The sequence below is a fragment of the Eimeria mitis genome, genomic scaffold (assembly GCF_000499745.2).
Source record: "Eimeria mitis Houghton genomic scaffold, Emh_scaff719, whole genome shotgun sequence".
NCBI classification, from domain to species: Eukaryota; Apicomplexa; class Conoidasida; order Eucoccidiorida; family Eimeriidae; genus Eimeria; species Eimeria mitis.
This window is the reverse complement of record NW_024015945.1, coordinates 1-15,703: the sequence shown is the minus strand read 5'-3', so window position 1 is coordinate 15,703 and position 15,703 is coordinate 1. Positions and strand designations below refer to the sequence as shown.

The window sequence follows — 15,703 nt, the reverse complement described above, 5'->3', positions numbered from 1 at the left end:
ATATATTATATATATATATATATATATATATATATATATATATATATATATATATATATATATATATACAGACGCTAGGTGTGCACAGCAGTCCGAGCATCGCTTAAAAATAAAGTTGGAGAGTTGAGGGGAGACTTCACGGGTAAGTGAAGAAGAAAAAAAAGGAAGGCCTTGAACGCATTTCGTCATATCTGTACTCCGTACAGATTCCGAATCATTTCGGGTGACATTTTGACGAGTTGTCTTCTGGCTTGCTTTCTCCACTTCTTGATTTTTGTGGTATTTTTAATGACTTGCACTTTGGCGCTCTTCATCTCATTTTCTTTCTTCCGTTGCTTCTTGGCCTCCCTTTGTTTGCGGCGCTGCAGTCGGATCTTCTCCTTCACTGCTCGTGCTTGTTTCTCGGCTTCACGTGCTTCTCGCGCAACTTGTTTTTGTTGCTGCTGGTGCTCCCAACGCTTCTTTGCCGCTGAGCTGTTGCCTGCGCACCCCCCCGGTGCAGCGTTGCCTTTGCACAGGCGGCCAAAGCTCAGCCGCTGGCCCCGTGGTCGCCACGTCTGTCTCCCCATGCGTATGGGGATGGCTTGGTGTGCCTCAGAAGGCAGCTGACTCTCCGTTTCCTCTGTCGTCCCTGCTGCATCTACTGCTTCCTCTGAGCAGATCAGAGGCGTTGCAGCTTCGCTGCGCGCATCCAGTGTATGTGCAGGAGCAACATCTTTTTGAATTGTAGTGTCGCAATCACCTCTAATTTCAGTGGAGGGTTCCGCAGCTGCTTTCCCTCCTGCTGCTGCTGTCGTTTCGGACGCAGCTGTATCTCCTGCTGCTGCCGAAGGGGCCCCTGCTGCAAATTGGATGTCTAGAGGCCCCCCTTCTGCTGCTGTCGCCTCAGTTGCAGGTCCTCCTCCTTTCTGGCTGTTCTGTGGCTGCTCGCATGCAACGGCAGCAGCTGCTGCTGGTGGTGCGGCTGCTACCGTCGCTGCTGCTTCCTCTACTTGTAGGCCGGGTGTGCTGGAAGCGGCAGAAGCCTCGTCAACTGCAAGAACTGCGCTCACTGACTGATCTTCTGCATGCTGCATGGTGGAAGGAAACTGAACACAACGGCGACAAGGGGGGCCTCCCACAGGCAGTACGAGCCCGTACCGACAGCAAGTTCTATCCTAAACAGTCAAAAGCCCCTTAGTATGGTAAATCTCTTGTAAAACCATCAAAATAAAACCGGAAAAAACAAAATATATAGGCATGCATACTTGCGTGAGTACGGCAAATCCCGTCCCTCCGTACCCCGCAGGGGCTGGGCCCCACCGGTGGTCCTGTGAAACTCAAATGTACTGTGAGACAAGCGTAATGCATTTAAAAAATCCCGATTAAACAAATCTGTCTATTTAACTTTTTGCTTGTGTTTTAGGAGGCAGGTGATACTATGAATCGTTGCATCTTTCTTTCCGGTTGTATTTGTAGGCATTGTTGAACTCCACTTCGTGCCTATCTGCCGCTTGCCTGTTATCAGCTGGCGTGTTTGTACTACGGTATTTAAGCCACATTTGCCTTGCTTCGCCTTATTGTTTGAAAATGGAGGCCGCACCTGCTGCAGCTCCGCAGCAGGAGGCAGCAGACGCCCCCAAAGCAGAACGCGTTCGCGTCGTCATTCGGTGAGGGGCCACCACCGGCAAACCCATTAGCTTTTTGCACATCACAAGAAACAGCCAAAAGACAAGACTCTTTTGGTGTGCACCGTGCCTTTGTTGGGGCGTGATCCTTTCTAGTGCTTGCCTTGAACCCGATATCCCGTTAGTTGTCTAGCAGTTAGCGCCAGTTGGGTTTCATTCACTTGTACTCAGCTTTCTCTGTTTAGCCTTCGAATAAAAACAGTATAGGCTCCTGACGATTGACCTAGTGTGGCTGACTGCATCATTTCTTCACCGCAGTGCAGAGAGGACACAGCAGTCAGCCGTATGAGCTTCGTCGTCCGTACGGTTTCGCAGAGAAGTAACTGTGCAAATAGAACCGAGCGCGAGGAAAGCGCAAAATATGTCATGTATAGAGTAGCGGTATTTATACTGCAACGCGAGAACTGCACATCATATAATTGTGCACATAGCGCAAAATATGTCATGTATAGAGTAGCGCTATTTATACTGCAACGCGAGAACTGCACATCATATAATTGTGCACATAGCAGGGGTGGCTAGACGAGCTGCAAGGAGTGGAGACATACAGTGCTTGTAGCCCGGAAGGTAACTGCAGCAACGCTGGTCGTCCCACGCTACAGGTGTAGTTGGTTTGGTGCAGTGGCACTAGGTAGGAACTATACTGTCCCTGTTTTTACTTCAGCTGTCGCCCGCTTTCTGAGGCGGAGGTCAGCGAAGGCCGCAAATCCGTGCTGACAGTGAACAGCAAGAACGCGTCTGTTTGCCTCCAGAAGCCGAACGGTCCAGCGAAGCATTTTAGCTTTGACGCAGTTTACGATGAGTCGTGAGTTGTGCCAGCACAAGTCCGCGTAGCAGTGACACCTTTGAGTGAACGGACAAGCGCACGAGTCTTGCAGCTGTAAACAACCAAACCGCTCCTAGAGCTTGCAAGAAGCCGTTTGCCGGGGTGTTTTCGAACAGCGTGTCTCAGGAAGGCGTTTATGAAGACGCGGCCTACGGCATTGTTGAAAGTGTCACCGAGGGATACAACGGTGCATGCTGCACACAAAGACCCACAGAACCCAACTGACTGGAGACCGCTTGCGTTTGAATGCACTGTTAAACGGAGTTGCTTGAAAGGAGTGTTCGTGTAGCGCTATAGTCTACAGTCAATGCTAGGATGGGGCTAATATCCCTCTATGGTGAACTGTAGACTTGAAAATGAAGGGGGACAGTACTTGCGGGCGCCAGCTTCTCAGGCACTGTGTTTGCCTACGGGCAAACCGGCACAGGGAAGACATATACGATGATAGGAGGGGACGGCGACTTGCAAGGCATAATTCCTCGCGCATTTGAACACATCTTCAGCACTATTGCCTGTGCATCTGACAAGGAAAGTGCACTTTCTCTGCATTCCTTCTCTAAGCCTACAACGTACAATTCCGTTACTTTCCCTGGCAATCGCTGACAATTCTAGACTGCGTAAACGCTCCAAAAGTCTCCTATGTGTCCTTTTTCAGACGTTTTTAGTGCGAGCTTCCTTTCTAGAACTGTACAACGAAGAGGTGAGCTGCTGCGTTTGCCTACATCGGATTAGCCCCGCAGGTTAGGACCACACTAGGCCTTCGCATCACACGAAGCATATGCAACATGTCCCGAAAGACGGCAAACTGCTCCAACCACAGGCTCGAGATCTGCTTTCAAAGACCCACACCGCAAAGCTGAACCTGAGGGACAATCCCGAAAGCGGCGTTTTTGCTGAAGGCCTCAGTGCTTTTGCGGTGAAGTCCGCTGAAGAACTGGCGAAGCTCCTGGTAAAGAAGGCGCATATACGGACTCTTCCACGCTGCGAACACGCTGCTCAAATCAGTGATATCGAGCACAGTAATACTGCATGCTTTAGTATTTAGGTCTTATTCTGAGCCGTTATAATAAGTACTAATCAAAACACTTAAGTGAGGTGGTCGACTAGGGTAACGGCACCAGGCACTTCCCGACTCATTTGCGCCTAACTCAGTGCTCCTACACAGCTATTTCTAAACGAGCATTTGCTTTTGTGCTGTTCTTTAATGGATTAGGCAACGGGACAGCGCAACCGAAAGGTGGGCGCCACATTAATGAACGCTGTCTCAAGCAGGTAAGATATCTAAGCCTACAGATTCGCTATATTAACTACTGTGCACTTCAGCTACTTTGCAAATGGATAAGTAATGTCTATTAAACATGGCCCCTGTAGAGATTTACTGCACAATCGGCGTTTGAACTCTGTTTGCCGGTAGCTTTCGGATTTCTCACAGGTCCCACTCCATCTTCACGCTAGCAGTTGAGAGCGCAGACAAAGAAGGGCGCGTGCGCATGGGGAAGTTGAATCTTGTGGATCTTGCCGGCTCAGAAAGGTAACGTTAGTGGCTTTTCATGTTCCTGACGAACGTGGACACAGGTGTTTGTAAAACTGGGCTATGTTTGCTTGCCAAGGCAAATATAGAGGAGCATATTGTTGCATGCCTATGTTGCAGGCAGAGTAAAGCTGGATCTGTAGGCGAACGGTTTAGGGAAGCTATGAAGATCAATTTATCTCTGAGCGCCTTGGGAAATGTTATTTCCGCCTTGGCGGAACAGTCGCCCTTCATTCCGTACCGCGATTCGAAACTGACACGGATCCTACAGGTACCGCACCAGTTGCTTCCCCTATATACTGATTGGTATTCATTGACCGCTGTGGCTCTGGGCGACTATCAAGGGCTCCAATATCTTTTGCTGGGAACATTTCAGGCCTCATTAGGCGGGAACACGAGGACTGCCATGGTGGCCAACGTCGGACCTGCATGCGTCCACTACGACGAGACTCTGAGCACGCTCCGATATGCACAGCGAACAAAGCACATTAAGAATGCCCCGCATGTTAACGAAGATCCGAAGCAGGCAGTGATTTTGGCGTTCCAGGAAGAAATCGCTCGGCTGAAGCAGCAGCTCCAAGCGGCGGAGGGTGCGTCTCCCAAAACTTCCCAGTGTATTGCCCTGTTTAGTAAAAGCCAGGCTGCTAACGTCAGTTCACTTAATACTTGCAACCAGGACAGCTTTAGTGGATACGAGAAGGTAGGTTCTCTTAACGTGGTGCGATAGACGATTTTCTTTATAGAGGCGAGGCTCCAGGCGCTTAATAACCCTGTTCAACATCTGAAGGAAGTTGTTGTTGAGAAGCCAGTCATCGTCGAAAAGCCAACAGTAGTGGAGAAGATCGTTGAAAAAATCAAAATAGTAGATGTCTCAGAAGAAGAGAGGCGCAAGCTGGAAGAACAGAATCTGGAGCAGCAGCGTCACCTTCGAGCTACTTTTGAAACGGAAAAAAATGTAATCCTTCAATCACTGCAACACTGAAGGCCAGATAGTAACTGCGTTTACATGCCCCTGACTAAGCTAGCTTAGGCAAATGCTAACTCGTTCAGACGGACTCTCTCCAATGCCGTTTCCACACGACATCTCCACTGATATGCAGGCTATCGAAATGGCACGAAGAAAGGCAGAAGAAGACCTGAAGGCGAAGGAGGTCGAGGTGGCAATGTATGAACAGGTGGGTGGAATTACGCATTTGAACCAAAAGGAGTTCCTGAAAAGCAGGCGTTCAAATCAAATGGGGTCAATATGCACCTGTCAAATGGTGGTGATTTTGTAGCACAAGGCTGAGCTGGCGATCCGCCTGCAAAACATGGAGGCGCAACTTTTGCGAGGTAATGCGGAAGTTTCCAAAGCCAAACAGCAGCAGCGGGAGTTGAAGAGGACGCAGCTTCGATTAGAAGAACAGAAGAAGATGGGTGAGGCTGATTTTCTAGTTCCTACGAGGAGTATGTTTAAAAGACGACTCTTGAATTGGAGATGGTCTGCGTGTCCGTGCACACCATGTTTGACGACATTGCAATGCAGAGGAGCAGCTCCGTAGAGAGCGAGATCAAGGCACAGAAGCCCGGCTACTGCTTGAAAGCCTGGTGACCTCCAAAGACAAGGAACTGAGCCACTTGTCCAGCAAAGTGCAAGAGCTTTGCAGACGCTATACTGAAGTCGTTGATGACATTGAAGACCTGCAAAAGGAGTTTCAAGCCGAGAGAGAGTCTCTCCTGCACGATATACGGTCAATGGAGCTCGAGATGCGCTTGCAACAAGCCATAATAGATCGTTTCATTCCTCCTGAGGAGGCAACCGTAAGTATTAAATTTTCAGATGACAGCTTATACTACACAAAACGATCAGCTGCTTCTTATAAACGCTCGTGTGAGGGCATGGGTGAAAATCTGCAGCGAATCCGCACGGTCGCTTCCTGGGACGAGGTTCAAGGCGAGTGGATAATACCAAATTCGGAGCTCACGGGAAACGGAATGTAGGCTCCACCGTGTCCGTAAAGGATATTCACCTTTAGGGAGGCCTGCCACCCGGCCGATGGGCTCCTTTGGGCCTATTAGTTTCGTTCTAGTGCGTTTCACAGGGACTTGTGTAGCATGTTGTATCCAACGATGTTACAATTAGGTTCATTCATGGAGCTGCCTCTCGCGCACTTTCAACGAAACGACGGCCTAAAGGGGGAAGCAGCAGTAGCAGCCATGGAACTTCCGTGCGGTAGGCGTTTGACTCAGCCTGTCGGTGCATGAATAGGTTGCGCCTGCTTTCTTCCTTGAACGTTAACGGGTTTGAGCATATCTATATCAGAATATGTGGCAGGGACTGCTGCTGTTTCTGAAGGGATGCTTGGCGTGAACAGGATGCGGGCTGACTCTGTAGCGGAGACGCCATTTTCTGTCGCTCGAGAAAGCTGTCCAATATCTGGTCGCTCCCATTCCGATTCCCGGTAAGCCGTTAGTAAACCCGTGCCCCGTCACTCCTAGAACATGCTCTTCAGGTAGAGTCCAAACTTCGCCGCTCCCCGCTTTTTGGTTTGGGTATGCAGTGCGGCCGACGCCGTTGAGAAAGCACTGGAATATGTTAAGAAACGATACTTCAAGGAATACCCATGTCTTCCTCAGAGCCCCGATGTAGAGGTTCGCATACAAAATAAAGAGACTACTGTCGTCCCCTAACTTGCTGTCTCTAAGGAACAAGCTTTTTTCACGGGTTCCATTCGCAACGTATATATATATATATATATATATATATATATATATATATATATATATATATATATATATATATATATATGTTGCCTATCGCAGGTGGTAGGACAGCAAGCAGGAGCAGCGTTCCACTCCCGAATGCTTCCTTCGTCTCGCCACGCGAGCGCTGTAGGATCGCGTGCTGTGTTGGCGCACCAACCAGGCGAGTCCCCTCTCTGAGCTCTTCAGTATGAACTGCATTTGCAGGGTTCCTAGCTGCGCAGCTATCCAGAAGGTCGTTCCTATTTCTTAAGTAATCATGCCGCGTGTTTGCTAAGAAGCCATGCAGAATGGTGCATGCAGTGTTCCTGAACTGCGCACAAAATGCAGCAAGGCGAAAACGCGCAACTAATAATGCATGTTTGTTACCTGACTCCCGTGCAGACGGTCAAGCTCCACAGGCGCAGTTCCCCAAGGTCCGCGGCTTGGTTATGCGATGATTTATAGTATCTGGTTGGGGCACGTCCGTTTAAAGTAAGAGTACTCAATTGCGTTCAAAAAACTACACTCTGCTCTAGCATTCCTGATGGGGGCGGACAAGAGTCGGCCAAATGCCATTTCATTTACAAGAGCTAGAACGAGCCGCAGGTGCCGGAGCAAATATGGGTCATATCACAACTACGGGCTTTGCATCAGATTGACCAACAAAGCAGTGTCCCAAGGTCAGTGGCTCTCTTCCATATAAACAGAACCACTGACTCTTGCATTCCTCTGACAGTTTTACCACAATCTGTAGAAGGATTGAAGTCCGTGAAACAGCCGCCGGTGTCGCGAACTCATGGAATATCGATCACGTTCAAATTTCCCCCCCCCCAAAACCCCTTGCTCCACACTGCGGGGGACCAAACTTCCCTCGGTTGGCATGGAAGGCCTGCACGTCAGCGGTCCGCTCGACGCTACAAATCCTGCGGAGCAACTGAAATTTAGGCGAGCAACTGTCGCCGGCAGTAACCGAAGGCAGCACTCAGCTGTTCGGGAGAACGAGGCTCCTGCAAGTGCAGAGCACCTGTGCGGCACGACTGAAAGAGCTGGTGCCATGACAACAAGAAATTATTGGGTCAAGAGTTCTGCAGAAGTGAAAGGCTAGTACTGTGCGTCTAGCCATCGGTGCTACTGGGTAGCATGGGCAAATGCAGTGGCAAAACAAAAAAAAAAGAGATAAACATCCGTTGGGCACAAGCTGCAGGTTTTCGCTACTAGGAAATGCAGAAAGGAACAGCTAGGCCGCCTATCCCTGCCTCTCCTAGCTCGCACTTAACGACTGGATGGGGGAGATGCTGCGTCCGATTCCTTGGAGCTACCCGGTAATGGGGAATCACAAGCCTCGGTCCGTGGCGCAGCGAAGATGCCAGCAGTGCGATCTCCTACCTGCTGACACTCTTCATCCATTGCGCCCTTTTCCTTCTTCTGGTTTTGATGCTGCCGTGTGCACTGTACGTTTGCTTCGTCGTCGTTCCGAGTGCGGCTGGCTGCGGAGGCAAAGGAATCACAGCGGCTGGTTAGAGGGTCGGTTGATTCGAATGAAGAATACGACCCAAAGCCGTCGGTGGCTCCCGCCGTTGGCGCGCGAATCCCTGCAGCTGCTCGTGCTGCAAGCTCTCCAGCCTTGGCCGCTGCTCCTGCTGCAGCAAACGCTGCGCTGAACGAGCTCCTCGGTATGCCCGCTTTGGGGCTCTCAGGAGACTGAACGCGCTCAGGTGTCTCCTGAGCTAGTGCCATGAGCATCGCACTCGTGCTGCTGCACACATGCATTTCACGGGTGCTCCGTGCCAACCAAGGGCGTGTTGCAGAGCTTGGTGGAGCAACAGCACTAGCCGGCGTCGGTCCAGCTTCAAACCTGGCACTAGTGAAGTGGGTCAGTGCCCGGTTTCGGCGAAAAGCAGACGAGCCGGCGTGAATCGCACCAACCGTCTGCATATATGGCCCACCTCCTTCGGTTTGGACTCTAAAAAAGGTAGCTCCACCCACCCCAGTTCTGAGAGGAGAGTAAGCTGATACAACATCTTCGCTGTTACTTCTGCGATTCTGGTAAGGGGAGATGGATCCACTGCCACTTGAGCGAGCTGCAGGCAACACCTTGGAGGGGCTTCTGCAGCTGTCTGCAGAAACATGCTTGTCCTTCAAGCGTATATGCTGCTCGGACCTCCCTGCTAGGAGGGACCCTCCAGAAGGGGCGCTTGTAACATCACTCGTTCTTGCTCTTGCTTGCATTGATGCGCCAGCCTCCTCCGCCTCGCCAACCTGAAGCTCCAATGCTGCGGCTGAACGGAAACCGGGACCCAACGGCTGCAGCACATGCCGAGACTCCGTTGGTACAGCAACCGAAGCGCCTTTGGCTTGGGGGGATGACTGTGAAAACGCATCCAAGGGAAGTTGCTTTTTCGGGTGCACAGTTGGCAGGTGGCCTTCAACGTCAGCATGGCTGCCCGAGCAGGCAGCATCCACCACTGCAGCAGCAGGTTTGGTGAGGGCTTCAGACGGGGAAGCACCGGCTCTAGCTGCTGCAGTATCTTCCTGCATTGCAGGCGCATCAGCTGTTGCACTTTTGGCCCGCCGAAAACCGAGCGGACCCAGTCTAAAACTCGAAATGGAAACAACGGAAGGCAGCGACAGCCTACCAGGTGCATTTGCCGTCGACGGCCGTTGCTGTTGCTTTTCAGGGCAACTGTTGTCTCCCTCTGATCTGTCCAGCGATGCAAGTTCAGCCCCCTCAGATGCCGAACGGCGAATGCATTCCGTAGGCTCCGAGGCAATTCCAACTGAAGCGCAAGCTTCCAGTTGTGGACCCCTGAAGTAGTTGTAACTGCTACTGCTGCTGCTACTGCTGCTGCTGCTGTTGCTGCTGTTGCTGCTGCTGCTGCTGAGCCCGTCAAACGGGTCTTCGCTGGAGTCCGAAGGACTGCTGGTATCGCCGGCTGCGCTGGAGGCTCCGAGGCTAGCCATTGCGGTGGCTGCGTGAGTTGCTGGAAGAGACGGGCGGCTTCCTTCTGCCTGATCGAGCCCGAAATAATAGTTCAGGGCAAGCGTTCGCTTCCCTGACTTCTGAGACGCCGGCAACTGTACACACGCCGAAGCCTGCTGGGTGTGGCTCTCTGGCAGCACTGCAGTGCCAGTCGCTGAAGTAACTGGAACAGAGGAATCCTCTTCTTCGTCTGAGAGGCCACCTTCGCTCTCTCCGTATTCATTGTGCGGCTCGAAAGCCACAGACCAATAATTGAATGCATTGAACTGTAAACACGCTCCACACAACTCCTGCCACAAATGCATGCGTTGTACGCAACAGTACAAATAAGCAACTGCAACAGTGGCAGTGAGCTACTAAACTTTGACCGAATTCTACTAGCAAGAAAATGGATTCCGCTAGCTCTCCTGAGCACGGCAAGGAATGTCATGTGTCTAAAGAGGGTTTTGTTCCCGAGCAACTACCAGCCCCAAGGAAAAAAGGCAACTCACACCCAAGCAGCACGCATGAGCAAGCTTTCAGTTTGAAGCGCATGCGAGCTGGAACGCGTTAATTGCTGGTATAGCACTCCCACCAACCCGCCCTGGCATCTTGCTGTGCTGCAAGACTTCGCGGGTGGGGCTGCTCAGGTTGCAGCTCTACGCAGGAGGCGACAGCAAGAAACAGAAAGACAGGGAGACAGGCTGCGGCTGCATCCTTAAATAGCGCATATCGCGCCTCATTGTCACTCACAGGGGTCGTCATGGAAGTACCCCTAGCCCCGAAAGGGCCTACAGCCAATTAGCCCTCACTACCACAGATGTATGCTAGCTGCTCCAGCTGCAGCTACTGGAAACGTTGCAGTTATGCTTAGCTGCATATGCCCCAGCCGGCATGAGCTTCTCCGGAGGGTGGTAACAGGATCTAACGCGTCATCCTCAGGTAAGCTGGATCGTTGCGCGATGGTGCATTCGCCCCTGCGCTTCAGCTTCTCTTCACGCTGAGTCGCTAGGATCCCTATCCGCCAAGGCAGCTAAGAAACCGACAAAGAAGACAAAAACCACGAATATAGATACTAGCACATGCACTTGTGGTAAATATGTATCAGTTCAAAGAGCTCCAAGGAGGCCGCTGCGACCACAAGAGCGAGTCGCCCTTCGCAACAAAAGTTCACCAGCAGGAACCCTTCAGAGTCTCTCGAGAAACGAAGGGCCGCTTTGCTCATCACTCATGTCGGGCGACATCAACACAAATCCCACCCAGCTTACCGCTATATGGGTAAGTCGTAATGAAGTGAAAGGGTGGATGTTGAAGAAAGAATTTAATAATGCTTCACCCAGGGGCTTGAAACAACAAACGAATCCACAGGAAATGGCGACAACTCCTTCTTCCTCTAACTGTTGGTGGAGGGGAAGAGAGATATCAACCATTCCCTCAGTCAAAAAATAGCTACAATAGAACGAACGTGCACATGGTATCTTTGCCTCGAGGGCGAGGGCAACGAGATGAAGTCAAACGCTCAGGAGCCCCCTTGGCAAGTTGAGCCAACCCATGGCAAGCTGATGCAAAAAACCACTTTAAAAGTATAATACACCCTTCTCGAGAAAACATCATCTCCACTCTCCAGGAGACCAAGGGAGCGTCTCAGTTCGAGGTGGTTTCTACCGCGAAGCTACTATAACTGCACTTTTATCTAAAGAGTAATTTGGTGCGGTTCCTCATTACAGCCGCTACAGCAGACGGCAGTAGGAGAAGCCCAGTTGTCATCTTGCTTGTCTACGTGTAGTATGTACTGAAGCCTCTTGCGCTGCCTAACCTCTTCCTCTTCTCTTTCCTCAAGCTCCTGTCCTGGCTGTCCCCGTGACACCGGCGAATTCTTTAAAGGCGGAAACATGTGGTCAGCAATCTCACTCATCGTTTCGTAGCTGCAGAACCCACATGCACAGCAACAGCAACGGATATTGCAGCTAAAACACAGGCTCCATCACTGGCCAGCGAGACAAACATCATCACCGCAGAATGCGGAGCAGCATCATCCACAAAACAGCAGATGCACCCCGCACAGCTAAAGCACCCCAGACTGTATTGAACAGGCAAGAGAGCGTGCTGTACTGTTCACTCACGTTCGCGCGTATGTAGAGTTGCTGATGTGGTGAATAACGCCTGCTGTGTCGATGATGAAAATCTTCGCCTCCGGGATGCCCACATGGATGTACGCCCGGTGGTCCTGAGATAAACAAACGGCTCACATGTTCATAGCAATACCAGTCGACGCCGCACCATGTAACAGGATTCCTCGCCACTATGCATGATAACGAACAATGCATGGCTTCGCTTCTTCATGGACGAACGACCTACCGACTCTCTGTTGCCAAAGCCAGCATAGAAGGGATTCCTGTTCGCCGGGAAGAGGCTGCGAATGTCCCTTAGAGCTGCGATTTTAAAAATATACGGCTTCCTGTCTATTACTTCGCGGCGAAAAGAAGGAAACAGGCGGTCAGGGCTGAGTATCAAAGGCCCATCTGTAATAAATCAATGGCAGAAAGCGAAAGAGGTGCAAACAGCCAAAGTCGAGCACTAGGTGCCACGGAACTGAAGCCCGCTGAGAGAAACCCGTTAAACATCTGTGCGCAGTCGAATACGCCTACACATGTAGTATGGGCGCACGGAAACAGGGACCAGAATGAAGTATTCTCCAAACAAGGCGGCGGAGCGCCCTGCAGCGCTGAATCCGCCAAGATCACGCAGGTTAGCAGCACCAGCCCATGACTGACCTGGAAGCTTGTCTCTTTCCTTCTGCGTCAGCCCGAAAAGGTAGTCGCGGGTGGCGTCGGCCTGCCCGATAGCCCGAGCAGTGAGATAGAGAATAAGATATCCGCTTTTTTTGATTTTCGTAAAAAGTTCTGCTACGCCTGTGTGTGACCAGTCTCTCCCCACGATGGGCATCAGCTGTCCAAGAACATCTGACCTAAAGGTCGCAACGGGTCGTAAGTATTTGCAGTGAGAAATGAGGAATAAAAGCAACAAAATGTCATTGCAACGGCGGAGGGCAACATGTCAGGAAACACTTTACTGCTCCTGCAACTCCCGTAGAATCTGCAGCAGCGCGTACCGTGTAATGGTGCCATCTACATCCGATACCACGATTTTGATGTCTGTAGGCCAAAGATATATTGTTCCGCAGACGCTCTTCTCGCCCTGGAGAGCAGAGCTGACAGTGAAACACACGCTGTTGGCCCCAGGCTTCAAGTCCAGCGACTCCTGTTCAAATAGAGCAAAAAAAAACAGAGGTCAACACGCAAGCGCTCAGCGGCCTCATCTAGCAGTGTCAGTTACTCCATCGAACCACAAAGGTGCCGCTGTTGGCCGCCAACTCTCGCGCTGGCGCTGTACTAAACAATGCGGCTGAATGCCAGAAGCAAAAGGCCTCACCAACTGCTGCGGAGTTGGCCTTAGAGACCGCCGGAGCCTTTTCCCAGTAGATGCCTCCCTGTTCGCTGCGAAGGCGGGCGATTCACTGTCACTGTTGACTCCGCTGCTGAAAGTTGCACCTTTTGGAGGACATCGACATGCATACAAAAACAGCAGCGTTAGAGGGCTCACCTCGCGGGGACTGCAACTCCCGAACAGTGGCAGTGGAAAGTGATATTACAACCCTGTGTAAAGCTTTCATAGGCGCTAAGCACGCAACAAAGCACCTCNACACCGTCTGTTTGCCACGGGGCCCATGTAGCACCCTCTCTGTCAGTGTAGGTGATGTCTGCTGTCATGAGTCTTTTCACGCTGTCGAGCGAAAGGGGGCGATTGAATAGCAGCCAGCTTGCCAGAAGCGGCAGGGCCACTTTCGCCGGATAGTACGGAGGGGTTCTTTCGAAGCAAGCCACAAGCGAAGGGTGGTACCACAGAGATGGGTTCTCATCGAGGGTTTCCCAGGTAACAAGGTTTGCCTCAAACACGTCAGCGTCGTGCTGGGCTTCGTCTGCTGTGCCGAACAAAACATGACCGCAGAGGGAGAACTGCACAGCAGCGCGACCTTCCTCTGCTTGTCGTCCCAAGGTTCCCTCAGGAAGAGAGCCGGAAGGGCTTCCTTCCATCAAGCCTGCTGTGCTACCTTCATATCTGGCTGCAGTTCCCCATGCAGATCTCCAGGTGGAAGAGGCGTCTTGAGTTGTCACAGATGCAGCGGGAGCGCCCTTCGGAATCGGCCCATCAGAGCCCAATGACGGAGACAACCCATTCGTGCCTCTTGTGAGATCTGGCCCCGTTTGGGTTTCCCCAGGCCTACGGGTATCTGCCGCGACTGCCGAGGCCGCCGTCGAAAGAGTTGCCCCCTGGGCTGGGTGGGAAGGAGGGAGGGAGCTCGAGTCCTGTGGTGCAGGTGCGATAGACGTGTCGGTTGATAGGCCACAGCTACGCCTAGGTGAATGCACAGGAGATGATAGTGGGCTTGCAAGGTCCTCTTCTGCAACACCTATGCTGTCCTCAACCTCTTGCATGAAATATGCTTCCCCCGCGGCCCCCAATTTCATAACAAGGGCAGTGGGCTTGTTGTTAACAGCTACAGAAACTATTTTTTCCCTCGACCGCAGCAGTTTGGCCTTGCCGAACCGAACATGGAACGGGGTAGAGTGCAGCTCGCCTGTGTGTGGATTCCGCACGCAGATGATGTCAATACATCCGCTAAGCGTGGCTTGATTGAAATCAAGCGCGTTGCTGACGCTGCTGACGATTCTGCCCCACATGGTCACAAGATTAAAAGCAGCGTCTAGACACCCGTGAGTCCCCCTTGCATGCCGACGATGCCTTGCATGGGTTGCTTGGAGCGTAGCACGCCGAGCCTGCTATTGCAGTAGCTCGCAAAAGGCCAAATATACCAATCCTGGCATATATATATGGAGTGTGTGGGCTGGGAGAGCAGAAGAGCCTCCTGCACACCGCAGGGCAGTCGGCCACCGGGGGAGTGCCCGCGGCCGGCGTTCCACGGTCCCCGTTCCAGCTCTCGCTCCAGTAATCCAGATGAAATGTATAAGGTGACGGAGAAGTAACAACAAGGCTCTGAGTTCAGAGAAATTGATGTGTCGCTTTCAACACCAGGCTGCCGCTACTCCCCGTCGTTGCTGGTACTGCAGCAGCTGGGTCAGCTACAACAACAGAGCGAGGTTGCTAAGAACCAGAACTGTTTTGTCACCCACTTAGTGTTGACCCTGTTTCATACATCCGAAGCCACAAACCCACGACAAAAACGAAGCTACAGCCCACCTCGTGGTAACGGAAGCCGCCGCCACGGGCAGGCCCACCAGCCCAGCCAACGCTTTCCTTGGGGCTCACCGGCAATTCCTAACTGAAATTGAACAATAGAGAAGATGGACTGCAGAAGACTGAAGTATGGTGTATATTGCTGCTTAGGCTTAAAAGTTAGCTGACAATTCGTCTACGTGTCGGGGGCATCCACCGTTGCACCGGTCCGATGCATTTTCGAAACTGCTAAGAAGGCACGCTTTGTGAAATGAGTAATGACACAACCTCCAACATGTTCGTTGCTTGCCGCTGCACCTTAATGGAGATGGGGAAATAATCTTGGGGAGCAACCTGTTTCTCCCGTCATGCGCTCGAACTTTCCTCTGTCGCGCTTGCCGTTTGCTTGCCTCAGCCAACAGGCATTAAGTTACACAGTAGCCGGAGCATCAGCCATAGTTATATGAGTGGAGCAGTGCTGAGTTGCTGCTCCGTCTCTTTGCAGGCATCTAGTTCCTTCCCCATAGTATTTGACGCACACTTACGAACAGCGGATGCTTCCTGAATTCCCTAGTGGTTTCCAACTTAAACAATGGCGAAAATAGATGGAGTCGTGTACAAGATAACAGAAGCGCAGGCAAACTGCTTTAAGACTGCATTTGGCATCTTTGATTCAGACGGAGATGGCTACGTAACTGCCGAGTGCGCAACACAGCCGACTGCCCGCTGTGCATGCAAAATATCTGCTTTTGTAGTTTGTG

The 15,703-nt window shown here is 51.6% G+C and overlaps 5 protein-coding genes across 5 annotated transcripts; 2 read left to right on the top strand and 3 right to left on the bottom strand.

Annotated features, from left to right (window-relative positions):
* Nucleotides 1-185: 185 nt before the first annotated feature.
* EMH_0020650 (uncharacterized protein) lies at nucleotides 186-1,076 on the bottom strand (the record flags this gene model as incomplete). The annotated part of the gene is made up of 1 exon (XM_038023000.1): nucleotides 186-1,076. One exon carries the CDS (start codon nucleotides 1,074-1,076, stop codon nucleotides 186-188), a length of 891 nt encoding a protein of 296 aa, XP_037878854.1.
* A 493-nt stretch (nucleotides 1,077-1,569) lies between these two features.
* EMH_0020640 (uncharacterized protein) lies at nucleotides 1,570-2,718 on the top strand (the record flags this gene model as incomplete). The annotated part of the gene is made up of 3 exons (XM_038022999.1): nucleotides 1,570-1,649; nucleotides 2,332-2,472; nucleotides 2,610-2,718. 3 exons carry the CDS (start codon nucleotides 1,570-1,572, stop codon nucleotides 2,716-2,718), a joined length of 330 nt encoding a protein of 109 aa, XP_037878853.1.
* A 553-nt stretch (nucleotides 2,719-3,271) lies between these two features.
* On the top strand, nucleotides 3,272-6,946 carry EMH_0020630 (kinesin motor domain-containing protein, putative; the record flags this gene model as incomplete). The annotated part of the gene is made up of 13 exons (XM_038022998.1): nucleotides 3,272-3,442; nucleotides 3,707-3,765; nucleotides 3,926-4,024; nucleotides 4,145-4,295; nucleotides 4,401-4,724; nucleotides 5,125-5,199; nucleotides 5,302-5,440; nucleotides 5,550-5,824; nucleotides 5,921-6,000; nucleotides 6,106-6,236; nucleotides 6,360-6,465; nucleotides 6,565-6,655; nucleotides 6,827-6,946. 13 exons carry the CDS (start codon nucleotides 3,272-3,274, stop codon nucleotides 6,944-6,946), a joined length of 1,821 nt encoding a protein of 606 aa, XP_037878852.1.
* Nucleotides 6,947-8,020: 1,074 nt separating this feature from the next.
* EMH_0020620 (uncharacterized protein) lies at nucleotides 8,021-9,709 on the bottom strand (the record flags this gene model as incomplete). Its single annotated transcript, XM_038022997.1, has 1 exon — nucleotides 8,021-9,709. The coding sequence occupies one exon, from the start codon at nucleotides 9,707-9,709 to the stop codon at nucleotides 8,021-8,023; it is 1,689 nt and encodes a 562-aa protein (XP_037878851.1).
* A 1,691-nt stretch (nucleotides 9,710-11,400) lies between these two features.
* EMH_0020610 (lipin, putative) lies at nucleotides 11,401-14,449 on the bottom strand (the record flags this gene model as incomplete). The annotated part of the gene is made up of 7 exons (XM_038022996.1): nucleotides 11,401-11,632; nucleotides 11,831-11,934; nucleotides 12,066-12,229; nucleotides 12,482-12,675; nucleotides 12,820-12,968; nucleotides 13,140-13,258; nucleotides 13,444-14,449. 7 exons carry the CDS (start codon nucleotides 14,447-14,449, stop codon nucleotides 11,401-11,403), a joined length of 1,968 nt encoding a protein of 655 aa, XP_037878850.1.
* Nucleotides 14,450-15,703: the final 1,254 nt, after the last annotated feature.